This window comes from Stereum hirsutum (genome assembly GCF_000264905.1).
Source record: "Stereum hirsutum FP-91666 SS1 unplaced genomic scaffold STEHIscaffold_11, whole genome shotgun sequence".
Classification (NCBI taxonomy): Eukaryota; Fungi; Basidiomycota; class Agaricomycetes; order Russulales; family Stereaceae; genus Stereum; species Stereum hirsutum.
In genome coordinates this window covers 638,035-654,642 of record NW_006763141.1, presented here as the reverse complement: position 1 = coordinate 654,642, position 16,608 = coordinate 638,035, and the positions used below count along the sequence as shown (strand labels likewise).

At 53.2% G+C, this 16,608-nt stretch overlaps 2 protein-coding genes across 2 annotated transcripts; one reads left to right on the top strand and one right to left on the bottom strand.

Moving 5' to 3' along the window:
• Positions 1–746: 746 nt before the first annotated feature.
• On the bottom strand, positions 747–2,546 carry STEHIDRAFT_123176 (uncharacterized protein). Its single transcript, XM_007306430.1, has 7 exons — positions 2,440–2,546; positions 2,241–2,366; positions 2,031–2,149; positions 1,695–1,966; positions 1,586–1,609; positions 1,104–1,441; positions 747–1,048 (listed from the first exon to the last, which is right to left on the bottom strand). Exons 6-7 carry the CDS (start codon positions 1,173–1,175, stop codon positions 956–958), a joined length of 165 nt encoding a protein of 54 aa, XP_007306492.1. The 5' UTR covers positions 1,176–1,441; positions 1,586–1,609; positions 1,695–1,966; positions 2,031–2,149; positions 2,241–2,366; positions 2,440–2,546; the 3' UTR covers positions 747–955.
• Positions 2,547–9,571: 7,025 nt separating this feature from the next.
• Positions 9,572–16,182, top strand: STEHIDRAFT_123171 (uncharacterized protein). The gene is made up of 3 exons (XM_007306429.1): positions 9,572–10,838; positions 11,197–11,267; positions 12,088–16,182. Exons 1-3 carry the CDS (start codon positions 10,176–10,178, stop codon positions 14,702–14,704), a joined length of 3,351 nt encoding a protein of 1,116 aa, XP_007306491.1. The 5' UTR covers positions 9,572–10,175; the 3' UTR covers positions 14,705–16,182.
• Positions 16,183–16,608: the final 426 nt, after the last annotated feature.

Here is a 16,608-nt window from a genome sequence, read left to right as displayed (position 1 = left end):
GTAGTAATGGTGGCTCGGACATACCTAATGGACCACACAGTTGACCACAGCCATAACAATGGACGCAATGTGGCGGTCTGATAGCTCCAAGGAGGTTATGTACCAATTTTTCATCATAGTGATGCCCTGCGGAGGAATAGGCGGCAGGAACATCGGCCCTCGATAATGAGCTGGGCTAGGAACGCCATATCGACTTGCCGCATTGCTTTTGATGAGGAGGAAAATGACATACGGCGTCTTGCAGAATGCAACGATACCTCTTTCGAGAACAAAGGCGGCTAGATATAGTGCGGGATATTACCCTGGTCGATTTTTGATCAAGGAGGATCATCCTAATTGTCTAGTCGACCGCCGGTCAATTCAGCAGACTTCGATCGCTATACTCACTGAACGCGGATCCTCGATCACCATTGAAAGCACGACTCAATGCATGCGATGCAGGCGCCCTTGTTCCTCTACATAGACCCTTGAAATGCATCAGAATATGTATCATGCAGAGGAGCGAGTGAAAAACATACTGACAAATGGATATCATAGACACAATGTTGATGCTGACTCCGAAACGGACTCCGCTATCTCTCCCTGTGTGTTCGTCGCGAGGAGACACGGACTCTGGACACAGACCCCGACCGGTATCCCGATGTTCCATGTTCCCTTTGTTCTCGAAGAAGGAAGGTGGGCCCGTGAGCAAAAACTCGGGTGTACCGGGTGTGGAGACATGCACAGCCAGAAGGCCCGCCTGTCGCGGTTTAGTGTCCACGTTACGCTGATGCGATCATGGAATGATCAATTTTGGGATGATGAGAACGAACGACTCACAAGGAAGTGGGGCAGAAAGGTTCAAGAACGTTGAGAGATGTACGATCATTGGGTGTGAACGAGGTCAAGCTCGGAGTTTGAAATGTGGTTGATCGGTTGGTGGGTTCGGTTACGAGGAGAACAGACTCAGTATGTTCTAGTCTGGTCTGAATGAGGCTGATGGACATTGAGTTCCGTAAGATGGGAGATGCATCTTTTCCGTCACGGTGTATGGCGCTCGGACTATCGACTGGACGAGCGGTCGGGTCGTAGAATGAGTTGTGAAAGATGGATTGCGGGCTTACGGGAACTACCGGGTTGCAACCAAAATTCTTTTCTGTGCCTTCATTATCTGCGTTCGCCTCCATATAACCCATGCCGAATATTAGCAAATGCCGAGCAGAGAAGCGTATCCGTGGTTTGGTGTTGTCCTGACGTATCGATATTTAGGAAAATGTGAGACTAAAGTCCAAGGCGGAGAGAACGTCATGTCCTCAATCACCACAAGTCGAGCGGGACCTATGGTACTAAGGCATGGAGCAAGATGTTGAGAATAAAGGCACCCATACCGTCACGTACCCGACGCATACGTATACTTTCATCCCCTCTTAGAAGTATAGAAGATGAAAGGACACTTGTGAGCCTGATAACCACGGACCTAATCAGCCTCAGAATTGATCGTGACGTTGTAAACGTGCACTGGCAACCCAGCAACTAAACGCCAGCTCATTGGGCCTGTATGGAAGGTATGGAAGGCAGAAGAGCGCGTCGCGGAAAGTAGACATACTGTGAATGTAACCCGGTGCCCGACCTACACGACGTCAGCATTGCCACCATCGACTCGGCGATTACCCGTGCACGCCGCAGTTTCATCCATGGAAGGTGGTCAAACTTACCCATAAAATCACCACTCTGGACTCCAACCTCGTCGTGAAGGGCTCGGAAGAGAACGTCCACCGTGGCATCGCTTCGATCCGTCCGGGCTCGTCGTCTTCATTTCCACTCGTGGAATAAAGGTAGGGTATCCAGTGCAGCCTCCGTCTCACGAAAACAGTCACCCCAGGCATTGTAAGCGGCCGTCATTATAGGTCCAGACGCTGAGTTAGAGGCAATCGAAAGTTGACATCTTGTCGCCGTGACAGACCGCCGATATAGGGGGCAAGAGCAGCTATGTGAGTCAGTAGCGGAGTGAGCTGAGCTTACATCATCTTACCACAACGTGAATGACATACGGTGGGTCGTCGTAGAGGCGCAAAGATGGAGGGTATCCACACCGGGATTTCTGGTGGGCGCTCTCTGTCCTAAAGAAATTGATTAAAGTGGGCCTCGGCGCTTGGCAATCCAGAAGCGTCTCGATGTCGTTGAAGGCGCCGATTGAGATAAAATTTCCGGTAAGATCCTTGCCAGGAAAAATCTAGAGGTTGCACTGGTGAACGGCTCACCTTAAACAACCTTGCGAGGACGATACTATAGGGATTTCATCCCGTACACAAATATTCCTGGCGAGGTCTCGGCGCCGTCGCGATGAATGACTACATATACTCATCTAAGCTTTCAGGACTGGGAGACTGGGTGGAAATCGTGTAACGCCATGGGTAAGTGATTAGACATGCAGAAGGACAAGATTAGGAAAAGACGTACCGCCGGTACCCGAAGGAATATGAAGAAAGCAACGCAACTGCGTGGAGTGCGACCAGTAATGCTCTGCACTGGCGTAAGCTTCAGATTGTCCGCCTAGCCCGGTATCACGATGCAGGGGACATTCGCGGATCATAGCACAGGCAACTTGATGGTGTGGATATAGCTGAAGCACATGGAGAACTAAGCTAATAACACCATACTACAGTTCAGAGGCTGAAGAAGAGGAAGGTCAAGGGGAGGAAGAGACCACGATCTGAGACAGTCTGCATAATAAGAGAAGAACGTGGGGATATTCTGAGTTCTCCTATTGTAAGGACGCCGGTGCCACCTACTGGTGAGAGAAAAGAACGCTTCTACGTGGACTGCGGCACGAGGCATGACTCACTACGAACTTCAAATGCATAGGCTTTATCTCAGGTATAAGGCACTACACTGCTCAGCAGACTCGAGCTCGCCGCAAGACGTCGTCCACAAGGATTTCAGACCTCGTAGAATACTCTACAGAACGACAATACAACAGGAGAACATCCCCGTCATGGCCATAATCCACACGCTCATGCAGGCTCATGCAAACGCATAAGCCGCACGAATCGACATTCTGAGATCGGCGATATCTACGGCATGCGCAAGTATGGGTATGTGCGACGTCGGTCCCGACTGCCATGGCTTGGCGAATGTGCTACGAGTCTGTATGCGACGTATCTCGTTCGCTTTTGAGAAGCATACGAGCATAGACCATCGCGTCTTCGACGAAGATACTGTATCCGGTTCAATGTGCCGTAGAAGCACGCCTGGCGCACGCCGGTCCGCTCTAAACCCACTTCTGAATCACAAAGTCGCACACAAAGACAATGACGCGTGAGTTCAGCGACCCGGAGGCCTCTTCCAACATCAGTATCACAAGTCTCCGGCAGTCAAGAGCTCATGATCTCCAGATATATGGCTAGTGTTACACCTCGGCGAAAACATCACCGGCCAATGCTCTGCGCGAAATCTGATGCATGAGGGTACGACGGTATGCGGTCAATGTTGTCAATCTTTTTGAATATCATGGACCGTCAACAACAACGAGGAAGATCTACCGGGTCATTCTCGAACACAGCGCAAGAACACGTCTAGATCAAACAAAAAAGATTTATGCTGTCGGAACTGCTCTTGGAGAGACTCCTACTGTCTCGGACACAGTGTCAACGGTTTGAGTTATAGATACCTCACGAACCATAAGTGGAGAGGTGCTCCCACGCAGATTTGGGACAGTAAGTACTAGGTCATCGAAGGTCATCGAAGGTCATCGAGCTCCGGAAACCCTTGCGTGCACCTGTGCAGAATCATTCCTGCCGACCGCACCAGACTTCCAGTGCCCGATATAGGGGCTGAAAAATATGGGCGACTGCCACCAGAACATACGGCTATGCAGCACGAAGATTTCGAGTCCTACCTCCCGAAGCCGACCGTGGCGCATCAGCAGGGGCTGTACCTCCCCGACCCCATCCGCCTGAGTCGCCTACTCAGCCCTGCACCTCTTTCCAAGTCGAGAAAGCCCGACGCCGAGACTAGGTTGAAAGCACCCAATAAGTAGTGCTGTCAGCAGCATCGATTATATTGACCCCTGGGCTCCTGCAGGGCCGGAAGACGGCGGGATGGACTTCGTTGCGTCAAGGAGGATAATCCCGACGAGATTGGGTAGTGCTAGTGATGGCAGTTGGTTGTTCGTAGCGCGGTACGCGCTCGCCGCGGAGTCCCAAAAATATGCATAAATAAGGAAAATGGGCCGCCCGAGCTGTCAACGGCAGGAGCTAGCTATAGCGCAGCGTCAATGACAGCAGCGCCGAATCAAACTAGCAATTAAACCAACGAGAATGAGAAAAGCGCAACACGAAGTCGTATTAGTGGGCACTCTGAGCAGGTCATGGTGAGTTAAGGCCGAGTCGACACCGTCCGGGAGCCGGCTGGCCAGTGGGAGCGCCCTGGGCGTCTTTCGGATCACGAAATGTGCGCGCTTAACGCTTTGAGAGGACCCTGGCCTGGTCATGACGCGAGGTGTAGAGTACATACCGCGTATACAGCAAGTTCGTCTTCGTATCTGTCTATTTCCGAGCTTCGGCTCTCATAAGGCGCTTTTTCGCACATCACGAGCGTCAAACAATAATCCCCGAGATGAACAAGAAGATGGAAGAGAAGATGTCAGCGTGTGTCGAAAGCAGATGGGTGGATGCGGATGGATAGGTGGATAGGGATAGGTGGATAGGGGGTGGATAGATGTCAAAGCGAGGTACATACGTACCTGAACTGAAAGAGATCGAGCATATCCTGGGCGAGGCGAACTTGCTTAGCGTGAGCCTCAGCTCCACGTAAGGGCTAAGCCGAGCCGATTGAACTCTGTCTGTAGCTGCACTTGAGACTTCGGAGAGCGCGTACCGCGCCTATTCCGGCTTATGAACGTCCAATTGAGGATTTGCGGCGTCCCGATCGCTATAGTAGCTAGCACGAGGCAAGAGTTGCACATTGCACATAAATAACCCAAGGAAGCTAGTCTATCTGCGCTCAGAAGAAGAGAAAGGTAAGATCGGGCGAATTCGAAGGTGCGATGGGCAAGAGCGGGTCTCTGTGGCGCGGGGTTGTATACGTGTCTGTCCTAGAATTGGCGAGCAAGCGGTCGTGGGTCGAAGTTCTGCCCAACTGAATTGAGTTGAGATGAGGTGGCAATGCGAATTAGGATGGATTAGAAAAATAGCGGGCTGATTGATGCTGGGAGAGTGCGCTCACTCAGCTGCAGACAAATTACAGGGGACCTCGGGAGTGAGTCGGAGCGCCACACCGTCGCGCCACGCTGCGGTGCGTCTACTATAGCCCCACCACAAGTGTCAAGTCTGACTGAATGCTTCTCTCCGGGGATCATCGATCTACTTACTGATTATCTGCGCAAAGGTCACCCGGCGTACCCTAGCGCAGTTTCGAGCGTCCGGACGATGTGGACCGGGTAGTGCGCAATGCAATGTGATCCAGGCGAATAATCCGTGCCGTAGTAAAAATGCAGATCGAATCGCACTTCTGAAGTGTGGGATTTCGAGAGCTAAGTATGAAGGTCGAAGCGCGAGTGGGAGGCATGCATGGAACTTGGAAGGATGACGAGGGTTCCGGCGGTAACGTATAGTACACCGGACGGTACCCAAAATGTCGACGAGACATTCAGAACTGGGTGTGTATGCACTATAGCTAGTTCTGTGGCACTGGCTAAACCCGGGCTTCGGGAAGAAGGTGATTGAGGTTGGAATTATTGATTAATGGAGCGGTGGCGTCCGTACGGCACCGGGAGGCGTAGGTTGGGATTCATAACCTTGTATTCTAGACAGTTAGTCAGTCGTGACGAGGGCCAAGGGCAGGTTCGGCATCAGCATCGCAACATCTCTGCATCGTCATCCCAGCCTCGAGCCTCGTACGAGGACTAATACATTCGGATGGAGGTTTAATTTGAAACCTATGATCACCTCTGTAAGCCCAAAAGTAATCCTGAAACCGAAGAAGTGGGCCCCAAGAAAATTTTAAAGACTTACCCATCCATCTTTGTTCGTCTGTGAGCTGGCAGTGGCAGTCGAAGACACAGACATACGTGTGCAGTCCCGCAAACCCTGCCGAGTCGCTCAGGCTCAGGGTCTTCTACAGGGAGACTCGAGCCCGCGATGCGAATCTTGGCCAAGTCAGTGCTAGTCGGGTCGAGTCGAGTCGAGTCGAAGATCAATTAAGTTAGAAGAACGCGGGGAAGAGGAACCCATTGAATTGCTGCCACGTCCGGTTGAGAAGCTCGAAGGACATAAAGATCGAAATCGATAAATGGACAAAGTCAGACGCACAGGGATCAATTCAATGTCACTGGTCCGACAAAGTCAAAAGCGAAAGCCTCGAAGGCGTGGTCCGGGATCGGAGCTAAGTTAGAAAGTGCCAGTGTGCGGCTACGTGAAGGAAAGGGGATTCACGGTTGCGGATATCCTAGGAGATGCTAAGATCGCTCCGTGCTGTACAGACCTGTATAGCAGAACAAACCAATAGGAGAATTAATATAATGAATAGTAACGGACGCCACGAAGACTATGGAGTTACTTACGCAGTCGAGTCATCGTCTTTGTCCTCGTTTTCGGTTTGCACTTACCACGAGCCCGAGAGCAAGAAACCACCCATGGAGCTCGAGCTCGCCCGTTGCTTACCATTGGACCATCCAAAGCCAAAGCGGGAGCGGGGAAACGGGGAGGGACGCTCCGGGAGCCTCGAAGTTCTCGTGAGTCGTGCCCGGAACGGAGACACCCGGGCATACGTATACGTGTCTAATGCTAAGACGATCGCGATAAAGAATCGGGACAAGATGAGGAATGGAACTTGGAAGAACGTCCACGTCCGCATACTTTTAGTTTTCTGGCTTGTGTTTTCGTTTCTTCCTGGGACAAAAACAAAATACACACGGCAGACTGCGATGGCGAAAAATGTGAAAGCCGGTTCGATATAAATAATAATTTGAAAGATAAATTTGAGCAAGCGCCAAGGGTGAGTAGGTAGGTAACGAAATGGGTACTCACCTTCGCACGTGTCCTTGGGTGGATTCTTGTGGGCGAGCATTGAGTGGTTGTTCGAATGATACCACACAAGGCAGGAAGAAGTTTCCTTTCATCTTGTGATCAAAGAAAATGACCGTAGAAGAAAAGAAAAAGAAAACAACGCCGTCGATGGCCGGAGCAATATCATCCATGTACGGCCGTCAACAACAAGGATCCACGCACTGACAGCTGTGCATTAAGTGGGTCAGCACAGCAACCCTTACAAAGTTGATCGTACTCGACTTACTCAACTTAGCAGGATCGACCGTAGTACCGCGTTGACACTTTGACAGGCGTTCGAATCGAGCTCGAGTCACTTAGCTTGCAGTGCACCACGGTCTATGGCGGGTGGAGCGGGTCGAACCGAACTAGGCGGAGTGCGGAGCTTGAATTGGAATTGTTTCGACAGTTTGAATTTGAGGTTCGAACAGGATCTGCGTCGATCGTGTTGTTTTGTTTTGTTTTGACTGGTCTTCACCTACCTATTCACGAATGAAAGAACCAAACAAATAAACGGTCAGCCAAGCCAAGTCAGGCCCATCATCGACACTGCACCGCACCCTTCATTCACGCTCCACGAACCTGACCCCGACCCCGAACCTGAGCCGAACCTGAGCCATCACCGCCCCGCTCCATCCCGACCGAGCTCGTTCGTCCGCCCGTCCGTGTGTTTGTTCATTCATTCGTTCGTTGCAGCGATCTACATTCTCCGCCTCAATCAACGCCATGAAAGATCCGGGAAGGGAAATGTGATGCGATGCGATGGAAAGGCAAGGCAAGGGAAGGGATGGGATGGGAAGGAGAGGGAAGGGGGGGGGAGGGTCCCTTGTACCTAGTACCTACATTCGTACCCAACAACCCGGTCTCCGTTTTCTGATTATGATTGTGATTCTGATCGAACTGTGTGTCGCACGAGACATAGAACATAGAACATATTTCTGGTCGGTTCGGTTGTGCGGAGACGAGACGAGGTGAGACGGATTGCACTGTATGTTGACGGACGATCCGAAGCTCGAGCTTTTCTGCGGCGAACGTTCAACTATAGGCTATAGTTACATGTAATTATATGAATGGATCAATGAATGAACACCGCGAATCCTGAATCCTGAATAGAATGCCAGTGAACAGTCTCATTCTCGGTTGATACCTCGTGTTGGCGCGCGTGAGTATTCGTATTGTGCATACCTGAGTTTAAACTTTCAATCATACCTCCTATGTACTATAACAGCGACCTCACTCCCACTTGGTCCTGAACCTAGGCCTGGAATGATACCCTGCACGTTGAAGTTGAACGTGGTGTAGAATGGTGTTTGTGTCCTGATCTGATCTGATGGCGGATTTTACGGATTACGGATGATGGGCCCTTTTCCCTCCCAGGTTGCAACTACAAATTCTGAGGAATGGGGAAAGAGGGAACGAGGTGATTGATGATTTCGCAGGCAGAGGCGCTGGAGGTCCGTAGGAAACTAGCTATGTTCGTCAGTCCGTTAGATAAGTAGTGAGTTAGTTGGGGAGTTAGTGGGTAGACTTTCAAGCCTGAGGCCTCAGGGCAGACTCTTCCGGTTTCATTTTGATCTTCAGGCCTCAGTCCTCAGGCTGGCGGAGCTTAGACGCTCAACCGCTCAAACGCTCAGAGCAAACACCCACGCACGGGCACTGTGGGATATGCATCGAGTTCAAAATAGAGTAGGTACGTGCGTGTGTGGCCATCTACGCACGGCGGACAGGTGAAAGGCGGTAGAACGGCTCATTTATGTAGTTAGTTAGTTGGAGTAGAGTTGGCGACGGTCAGACGGTCAGGTCAATGTTGGTAAAGTTGCACGTTGACGACGGTCACGGTCACGGTCAGGTCGATGTTGACGACGGTGGGTCGAGCCTCGTTGTGGGGAACTGGACTGCGAGACTGCGACTGCGAGATGACGTTGGGGTTGGGGTTGGGGTTCGGGTTCGACTTCTTTTTTTCGCAGTACTTACGATCGCCCCGATTTACGAATTTCAATTGTGTTTTTATGTTATTTATTTGTTTTTTGGATCTTTTGCAAAAAAAAAAAAAAAAAAAAAAAAAACGGAAGAGGGAGGCAATTGCAACAAGGGCAACGAAGATCTCCATATGGTTACTGTAGCACGCGAGCCGCGCGTGGCGACGAACGACGGACGGGACGGGATGATCGGGCGAAGTGACGTGCCGGACCCCTCGAGGTTCGCTCCGGATATCTGGTGTGCAAACCGTCGAAAGAGATCTGGTGGGAGAAGCGCTGGAGGGCTGGCAGGCAGGAGCGGATTTCTTTTTGCGTTGATGATGATGGCGGCTGGCGGCGGCAGAGGAATTGTCGATTAAACTTTACGTTGTTGTGCTGTGGTGGCTGATTGGAGCTGTGTTATCCCCGAGGGGGGAGAGAGAAGCACGAGGAGGACGGACGAAAGAGGGGATAGCGCGAAGGAAGGCTGGAAGGCAGGCAGGAAGGAAGGCACTCGGACGATGGATGGGCGTCTGTGGCAAGAGCAATACGAGCGTCTGTGGCAGGCTGTGCCGCGCGGTCGCCCGTCTGTGCGCCTTTGGGTGGGGAATATGTTGTGCAGCAAAGGATGGCGGGTAGAAATGCGCTTTGAGGGGGCTTTGAGGGAGGGCGAGAAGGGACACAGGAATGAGGAAGGCGAAGGGGCGCGAGGGCTGAAGAAGGACGGACGGAAAAGGGAATAGGTGCGGAGGGAGGCGAAGTGGGAGGAAGGAGGCGCCGGATTTGGACGGCAGAGTACTTAGACTCGCGCCCCGCCCCGCTTTGGGCCAGACGCGCTCGTCCCCTCGTCCTCCGAGCATCTCGTCGTCCCTCCCCTGCAGCCCAGCTGTCCAGCCTTGCCCTACCCTATAATATCTAATTTCCTCTTGCGTCCTCTTATAATTCTCCGGCGTCGGCCCATTCTTGCCGATACTCTCGCATTCTAATCATCCTCACAGCCCAGCCATCGACCGCATCGTCTGCACTCCCGCAACTCCTCCAGCTATATTCGCGGACCGGACGGGCTGAGAGGGTATGTTGATCCGCGAACAATCCCTGGCCATCTCGTTCTGATCCCTTTCAATCCACAGCCTATTTAACCCGCTGCCCTTGCGCACTCCCTCGCGCTCTCCCTCGCACCCACATATTACAGATGATGGACATCCACCCGTACCCCCAACACGACTACCCACAACATCTTGCCAACTCGTCATTCCCTCATTACTCTACCCACGACCCTCTCCGGCCCATGCCCTCCTCCTCCTACGCCGTCCCCCGCATCCAGGACCTCACCTTTCCCCCATCTCCCCGTTCAAATCCCTCCCTCTCCCGCATCGCGTCCACCAGCGCCCCGATCCGGGAGGACTTCGACCGCGATGTCAGTCTGCCCCCGCAGCCCGCTACCCAGTCCTCGCTCGAGGCCCTCATGGAGGACGATGGCCGTGCAGGCGGCCTCTCCAGGCCACTCACCGTACAAGAACAAGACCGTCTCGCCCACCTCGACCGTCTCAAGTTCTTCCTCGCCACCGCTCCCTCGCGCTGGTCCACCAAACAGGAAGACGACCCCGACGCACACCACCTGAACCCGTCTCACCCGGCCCTCAACCGCTTCTTGCTCCCCAACCAGGAGTACGTCTCCTGTGTGCTCTGGAACGGCCTCTACCATATCACCGGGACCGATATCGTGCGCGCACTCGTCTTCCGCTTCGAAGCCTTCGGAAGACCCGTTAAGAATATGAAGAAGTTCGAGGAGGGCGTGTTCAGTGACCTCCGCAACCTCAAGCCCGGCATGGACGCCTGTCTCGAGGAACCCAAGGCAAGTGTCTCTACTATACTTCTACGACCCTGCACACCCTCCCGTGCCCCATGGTCGATCCCCCGAGCCATCGTCTTCTTGTTTGCCAATCGCTTTCTATTTTTTGCCCCCGCGCGCGCGTGGCCGGTGATGGGGGCGTCCAGTCCACTCCCATCGCATCGCTTCTCGGAGAGATCTCCGTCTAGCCAGCCTTGGAAGGTGTGGGACCCATCGTCCTGATCGTGATCTCGCATCTTTCCATTCATCCAACAATTTCATATTGCGTTTCTCTTCCGTCTCTTGTGTCTTGTGTCTCTCGTCTCTCGTCCCTCATCGGCCTTGTTCAATGTTCTCATGATCATCCATCATCCCATCATAGTCCCCCTTTTTGGATCTCCTCTTCAAATTTCAATGCATCCGAACGCAGAAGAAGCAGAAAGTATTTTTCTGGTGAGTTCTTCAGTTCTCAGCCTGCTTTACGCCCTCCTCCCGCGGCATCTCCTTCTCTTCCTCTTCTCCTCTTCTTCATCGCATCGCATCGCCTTCTTGCGCCCTGTCTTCCGTTTATTATATTCTTCCACTTCCAATCCACCTGCCTGCCTTGCCTTCCTACGCTACGCCATCGTGCCATCCTGCCCGTCATCCTTCACGTTCGGCTTCTCGGATCGGCTTCTTCCATTTGGCATCACCGCACCCCCGCTCCAGTACGGTACCTCGCTTTCCCAATATAGCTCTCGCGCCTTTCCCAGTATAGCTATCCAACTGCCGTTCCATCTTTCTGATCGCCCGAACCCCATCATCATCATTGCACCCTCCCTTTCCATTTTCCATTTTTCACGCCGCCGGTTGGTTCGTCGCTGCCGCAGCTGTCAACCTCTGTCAACCTTTCAACGGTTTCTCCTTTGACTTTTAATTTACCTTTCCATTTATCCCTGTCTAACCTAACTACCTCGGCCTTCTATTCTTACCTTCCTATTCTTACTGCATACCTTCCTCTTTCGTGCAACGACTGCAATGCCGCGGGTTGGGCTATACCATCTCCCATTCCCCGTCCGTTCGTTCGAGATGATCGCCTGGACTGAGTACTGATTGCTGACGGTCTCCCTCTCCCTCTTTTTTCATCCGCTCCCTTCCCGCCTCGTTGTCCGTTGGTCCCTCCTCTCACCCCGTGCCTCTCACGGCATCTGCCTCGCCCCCTCCTACGGCATCTCGACGCCCTCTCCGGCATCTCCACAACCTCTCCGGCATCTCCGGCATCTCGACATCACAGGTTCTCCGTCCCACACGACCGTCTCTTCCTAGACGCCCTCGAGCGCGACCTCAAACGTGAAAAGATGGGTCTCGAACCCACCACCGTCGTCACCTCCGAGCCCGCCATCTCCTTCACCTATGATCCCAAACGGAGTCTTTATGAACAGTTTAGTAAAGCCCAAGGACGGGCGGAGGGAGAAGGCGATTTGGAGGCGGCGGTTAGGAGGGCGAATGAGGCTTCTGCGAGTGGTGCGGGTGGTGCGTCGTCCGGGAACGAGGAGGGTGGGAATGGGAATGAGGAGGGCGGGAATGAGGAGGGCGGGAGCAGCTCGTCGTCGGGCGAGGACGCGGACGCGCCTACGAGGGCTTCGTCGATGAAACCTTCTGCCTCCTCGAATTCGACTCCGGGACCGAAACCGAACCCTGCCTTCCTCTCTATGTTTTCCCTCTTCGAAGGCTCACCATCCTACAAGACCCGTCGACGACGCCAGCCCAAGACCGCCCGTAAACCGGACGGGTACGACGGCCGTGGGAGCGTCGCGGGGGATGGTGGCCCGAATTCGTTGAGGGGCAGCCCGATGGACGATAGGCAGTTCGCGCCGAGCGTGGGGCATAAACTGGGCGCGGGGTTGAATGCGCCGGATATGTTTTTGGCGCAGGCGCAAGGGAGGGATCAGGGGGGAGTGAAGATGGAGCCGAGGGTGCCGATGTTGCATCCTGCTATGGGCAATCTCGGAGGCGTTGGGGGTGTAGGTGTGGGTGTGGGTGTGGATAGGTCGATGTTTAGTGCGTCGCCGGGACCGCAGAGACAGAATACGTTCCCGATGTATAACCCGATGGGGGGTTCGCTCCAGCATCAGCATCCCCAGCAACAACAACACCAGAGCGGACTATCGAGACACGCTACGCTCCCCTCCACCCAGTCTTCCATGATGCCTTCGTCCGACTCTACCGCTTCGTACGACATGTCCGGGATGGTCGGTCTCGACTCTTCCGTGCTCTCCGATCCCTCCTCTGATCCTTCTTCGCTCGCCGGCGGAATGGTAGGCGTGGGCATGGGCGGCATGAAAGAAAAGACGTTCTGCTGCCCGCTCTTCTCCTGCGGCCGGCTCTTCAAGCGCCAAGAACACCTGAAAAGACACCTCCGCACACACACGATGGAACGTCCGTTCGAATGCCATAAATGCCGCAAACGCTTTTCGAGATCAGATAATCTGAACCAACATATGCGTATCCATGCGCGCGCGGAACAGGGCGAGGTCAATTTCGTCGCGATGTATGGTTCCAACTCTGATCTCGGCGGCGGTGGTGCGTTGGGTTTGATGGGAATGGGAGGCGAGGTGGACGAGCTTGCGGAAGATGAGGATGGGATGGATTTCGAGGCGTATGTGCAGGGGTATACGATGGGTATCCCGTTGGCGGCGAGTATGATGGGTACGTTGGATGCGAGGCAGCAGCAGGAGACGGCGGCGATGCTTGCGGCGTCGAACGCGCAGGCTCAACAGGCCGCGGGCGATTATTCAACCACCAGCACCACCAACACCAACACCACCAACACCACCAACACCAATGATCCTATAGCGCTCTCGGACGTGTATTTTGGAAACTCGGACGCGGGGGCGCAGTATGCGAACGTTCCTGTCCCTGGTGCTGATGATGGTGGTTCGCAATCGCAATCGCAATCGCATGGAGGTTCGCCTTGGGCGTCGCAGAGCACGCTTTCGCCCCATCCTCATCCCGGTCCGTTACCCAGTCCTGCGTTCTCGACGATCAGCGCGCCTGGCGGTTCCTCTCAGCCACTCTCTCAGTCGAGACATGGTGCTATGTCGCGTTCGAACACGAATGGGAGCGCATCTGCTACGACGGGTCATTTCCCTCATTACTCCCATTCGCACTCCCATTCACACTCGAACTCGTCGCAATACGCGTCCATGTCCGCCCCGTCGAACAAGCTCACGTTCGACCATAGCTCGCTTTACCCGCCTGGAATAGGGATGGACTCGAACTCGAATGCTCTGTCGCTCTCGTCTGCGGGAGGGCCGGTGAGGTATAGAAGTGCGACGCCGTCGAGTGGGAAACATTCGGAGATTAGGAGGCCGATGACGGCGACGAGCTTCGATTATGCTTCTGCCTCTGCGTCGAATGGATCGCCTGCGCCTGGGTCGTCGCATTCGCTTTCGAGGGGCGGGTCGTTGGGTCAGGCGAGTGGGACGAGTGGGAGGGGATATCATCCGTATGCGAGATCACAGAGCGCGAGGTCGAGTCCGACGGGGTATACGATTCCGCTTGAGGCCCAAGCCCAACAACATGACCAGCAGCAACAACAACAACAACAACAGCAGCAGCAGGAGTTCCATGCGGCGAGTCTGGGCATGATGGGCCTTGGGGAGTATGCTGGTGCGACAGGAAGCGCGAGTGGGCTGTATGTGACGGCGGATTCGCCGGGGGAGTATGGGTCTGGGTCGCAAGGTGGCAGTGGTGGGGCGAGCAATGCGCCGTCGCCGTTTGGCGTGGGGTTCCAGACGCAACAGCAGCAGCAGCAGCAGCAGGGCCAGGGAGAGGAGGTGTTCGCGTATGGGGGAGGGGCCCAGGGGGATGCGGCGGGGTCGTATTATGCGATGAATTCGTCGTCGTGAGTGAGGATCGTCGACACACAACACATGCATGCGAGGAGCAGGGTTGGAAATCTAGGTTAAAATTCTCAAAATATAATTCGGAGCGAATTTTCGAAAGTATCAGTTTTTTTTCTTTTTGTTTTTGTTCTCTATCTGATCTCGACCTCTACCTCCTACCTGCTTTTTCCATTTGTTTCTTTTTGTGTTTTCTCTTGTTCAACCACCCGCTGCTCTCCAGTCATCTATGTATTTGATCTTGCTTGTCTCCATCTTTCTCTCGTGCTCGATTCGTTCGATATATCCACCGTTTAATCGTTCGTTTTTACCCCCTTGCCTGCGCCTGCTTCGTTTTGCTTCGTTTTTGGTCTTCGTTCTTCGGCTTTGGTCAGGCTTGTTGGGATTTGCTTTACTCTTGATCGCTTGCTTAATCATCTCACTTTTCGTCTTGTCCCGTCGTTGTCTTGTTTTGCAAAGCTCTTATCTATTGAATACTTACCTTCCTCCGCGCAAGGTCGCCTTTCTTCTTCCTAGTCTTTTCTTCGCATTTCTTTATTCATCGGAACACCAAGCATCAATTCCTTTTTTCGTACTTTCGAACTCGAACTCGTTCGAGACTTATTACTACCGTCCCGTCAAATCTAATCGCAAATTCTTTGTTCTGTTCTGTTCTTCGCACCCTTTTCGTTACCTTCTCGACATAATCCGATTTCTCTTAATCATTTCGAGGCTCCTTTCTGCCCTGTCGCCGTCGTCGTCGGTCTTCTCCTTCTCCTTCGGCAATCACTTATCACCTGTTGGCTGGGTGGCTGGCTTCTGGGACGCACCCCCTTACCCCTTCCTCCTACTGTATCCCCTTTTGATCTCGTCGTCAGTGTTCGATTTTCGTTCCGAGTTTGTGGTCACTTCGTTTCGCTGTTCTTTCGTTCTTGCTCTTTTCGTTCTTGGTCTAACACTTCACATGTTTTATTCATAGCTCGCTGCTTCGCCTGCTTGTCTTTTATAATCCTGCCCTGCTTACAATACCTTCCCCTCCTAGTTTACCCAATCTCCATCTCGCGACGTGCATGCTCCGAGTCCCCCACCCCACCCCATTCCCACCGTCACCGTTCGGCACCTCGTACCGCGACGTCTTGTTCCGTTCCAACCATCACCTAGTCACTCGGCTTCGCTTCTCCTTCTCCTTTCTCTCAGCCTCCTTCCTGTTCCTTCCATCTAATCATCACGACACCTCGGACTTTGTTGAATAATTCTTTCTCCTCTCTACTCCGCCTGCTTTGACCTTGACCATGTAGCTGTATGTACATACTCTATCTCGATTCCCTACTATCTCCTTTTCACCCTCAGGCCTCATTGCATGCCAGCACATGTCTATATATCTAATACTTTGTCTCTCAACCTCTCAGCCCCTCAGCCTTTCAGCCTCTTCCCCAAAAAAATCCGAACATTAACGTCTACTAATAAACGTCTTTTCTTTTCGAATTACTACGCATACACGAACGCCCCTATACGTACCGTACATAATTAACTGTAAGCTTTCCTGCATAGTCCATAGTCTACACCGATTATGCCGCCCCGCCCTTGAATAATGATAATGCTATGCGATCATTCATGCCCCTTTTGGTTCTTCGTAGAATGCAGCGCAGCCATATGCATATGCATACGAACATCGACTCGGAGTCCTACTGGCGACGATCGACCCCGAGTTGACCTGAGACCAAGGACCGGAGTGATTGAAGAGACGATAAGTGGTTAGTGAGTATCTAGCGACCGCAGACGACGCCGATGAGACCGCCGGTAAGGTCGTGGCCAGCTCGGCGCTCTGCTTTGAAGGGACTCAGAAGCAACACGGTGTAGGCTTCGGTTAGGGAATTCAGATTGATTCGGGCGCTCATTTGGCTGCTCCATCGTGCTGATGGACTACGGCG

What these genes read in the sequence shown, in the direction of transcription:
- STEHIDRAFT_123176 (XM_007306430.1), bottom strand. Translation starts at nt 1,175, where the DNA reads ATGGGTTATATGGAGGCGAACGCAGATAATGAAGGCACAGAAAAGAAT. An exon ending in GTTGCAACCCGGTAGTTCCC is followed by an intron (nt 1,049 to 1,103) that starts GTAAGCCCGCAA and finishes CCGCTCGTCCAG; the next exon opens with TCGATAGTCCGAGCGCCATA.
- STEHIDRAFT_123171 (XM_007306429.1), top strand. Translation starts at nt 10,176, where the DNA reads ATGATGGACATCCACCCGTACCCCCAACACGACTACCCACAACATCTT. An exon ending in CCTGTCTCGAGGAACCCAAG is followed by an intron (nt 10,839 to 11,196) that starts GCAAGTGTCTCT and finishes ATCCCATCATAG; the next exon opens with TCCCCCTTTTTGGATCTCCT. An exon ending in AAGCAGAAAGTATTTTTCTG is followed by an intron (nt 11,268 to 12,087) that starts GTGAGTTCTTCA and finishes TCGACATCACAG; the next exon opens with GTTCTCCGTCCCACACGACC.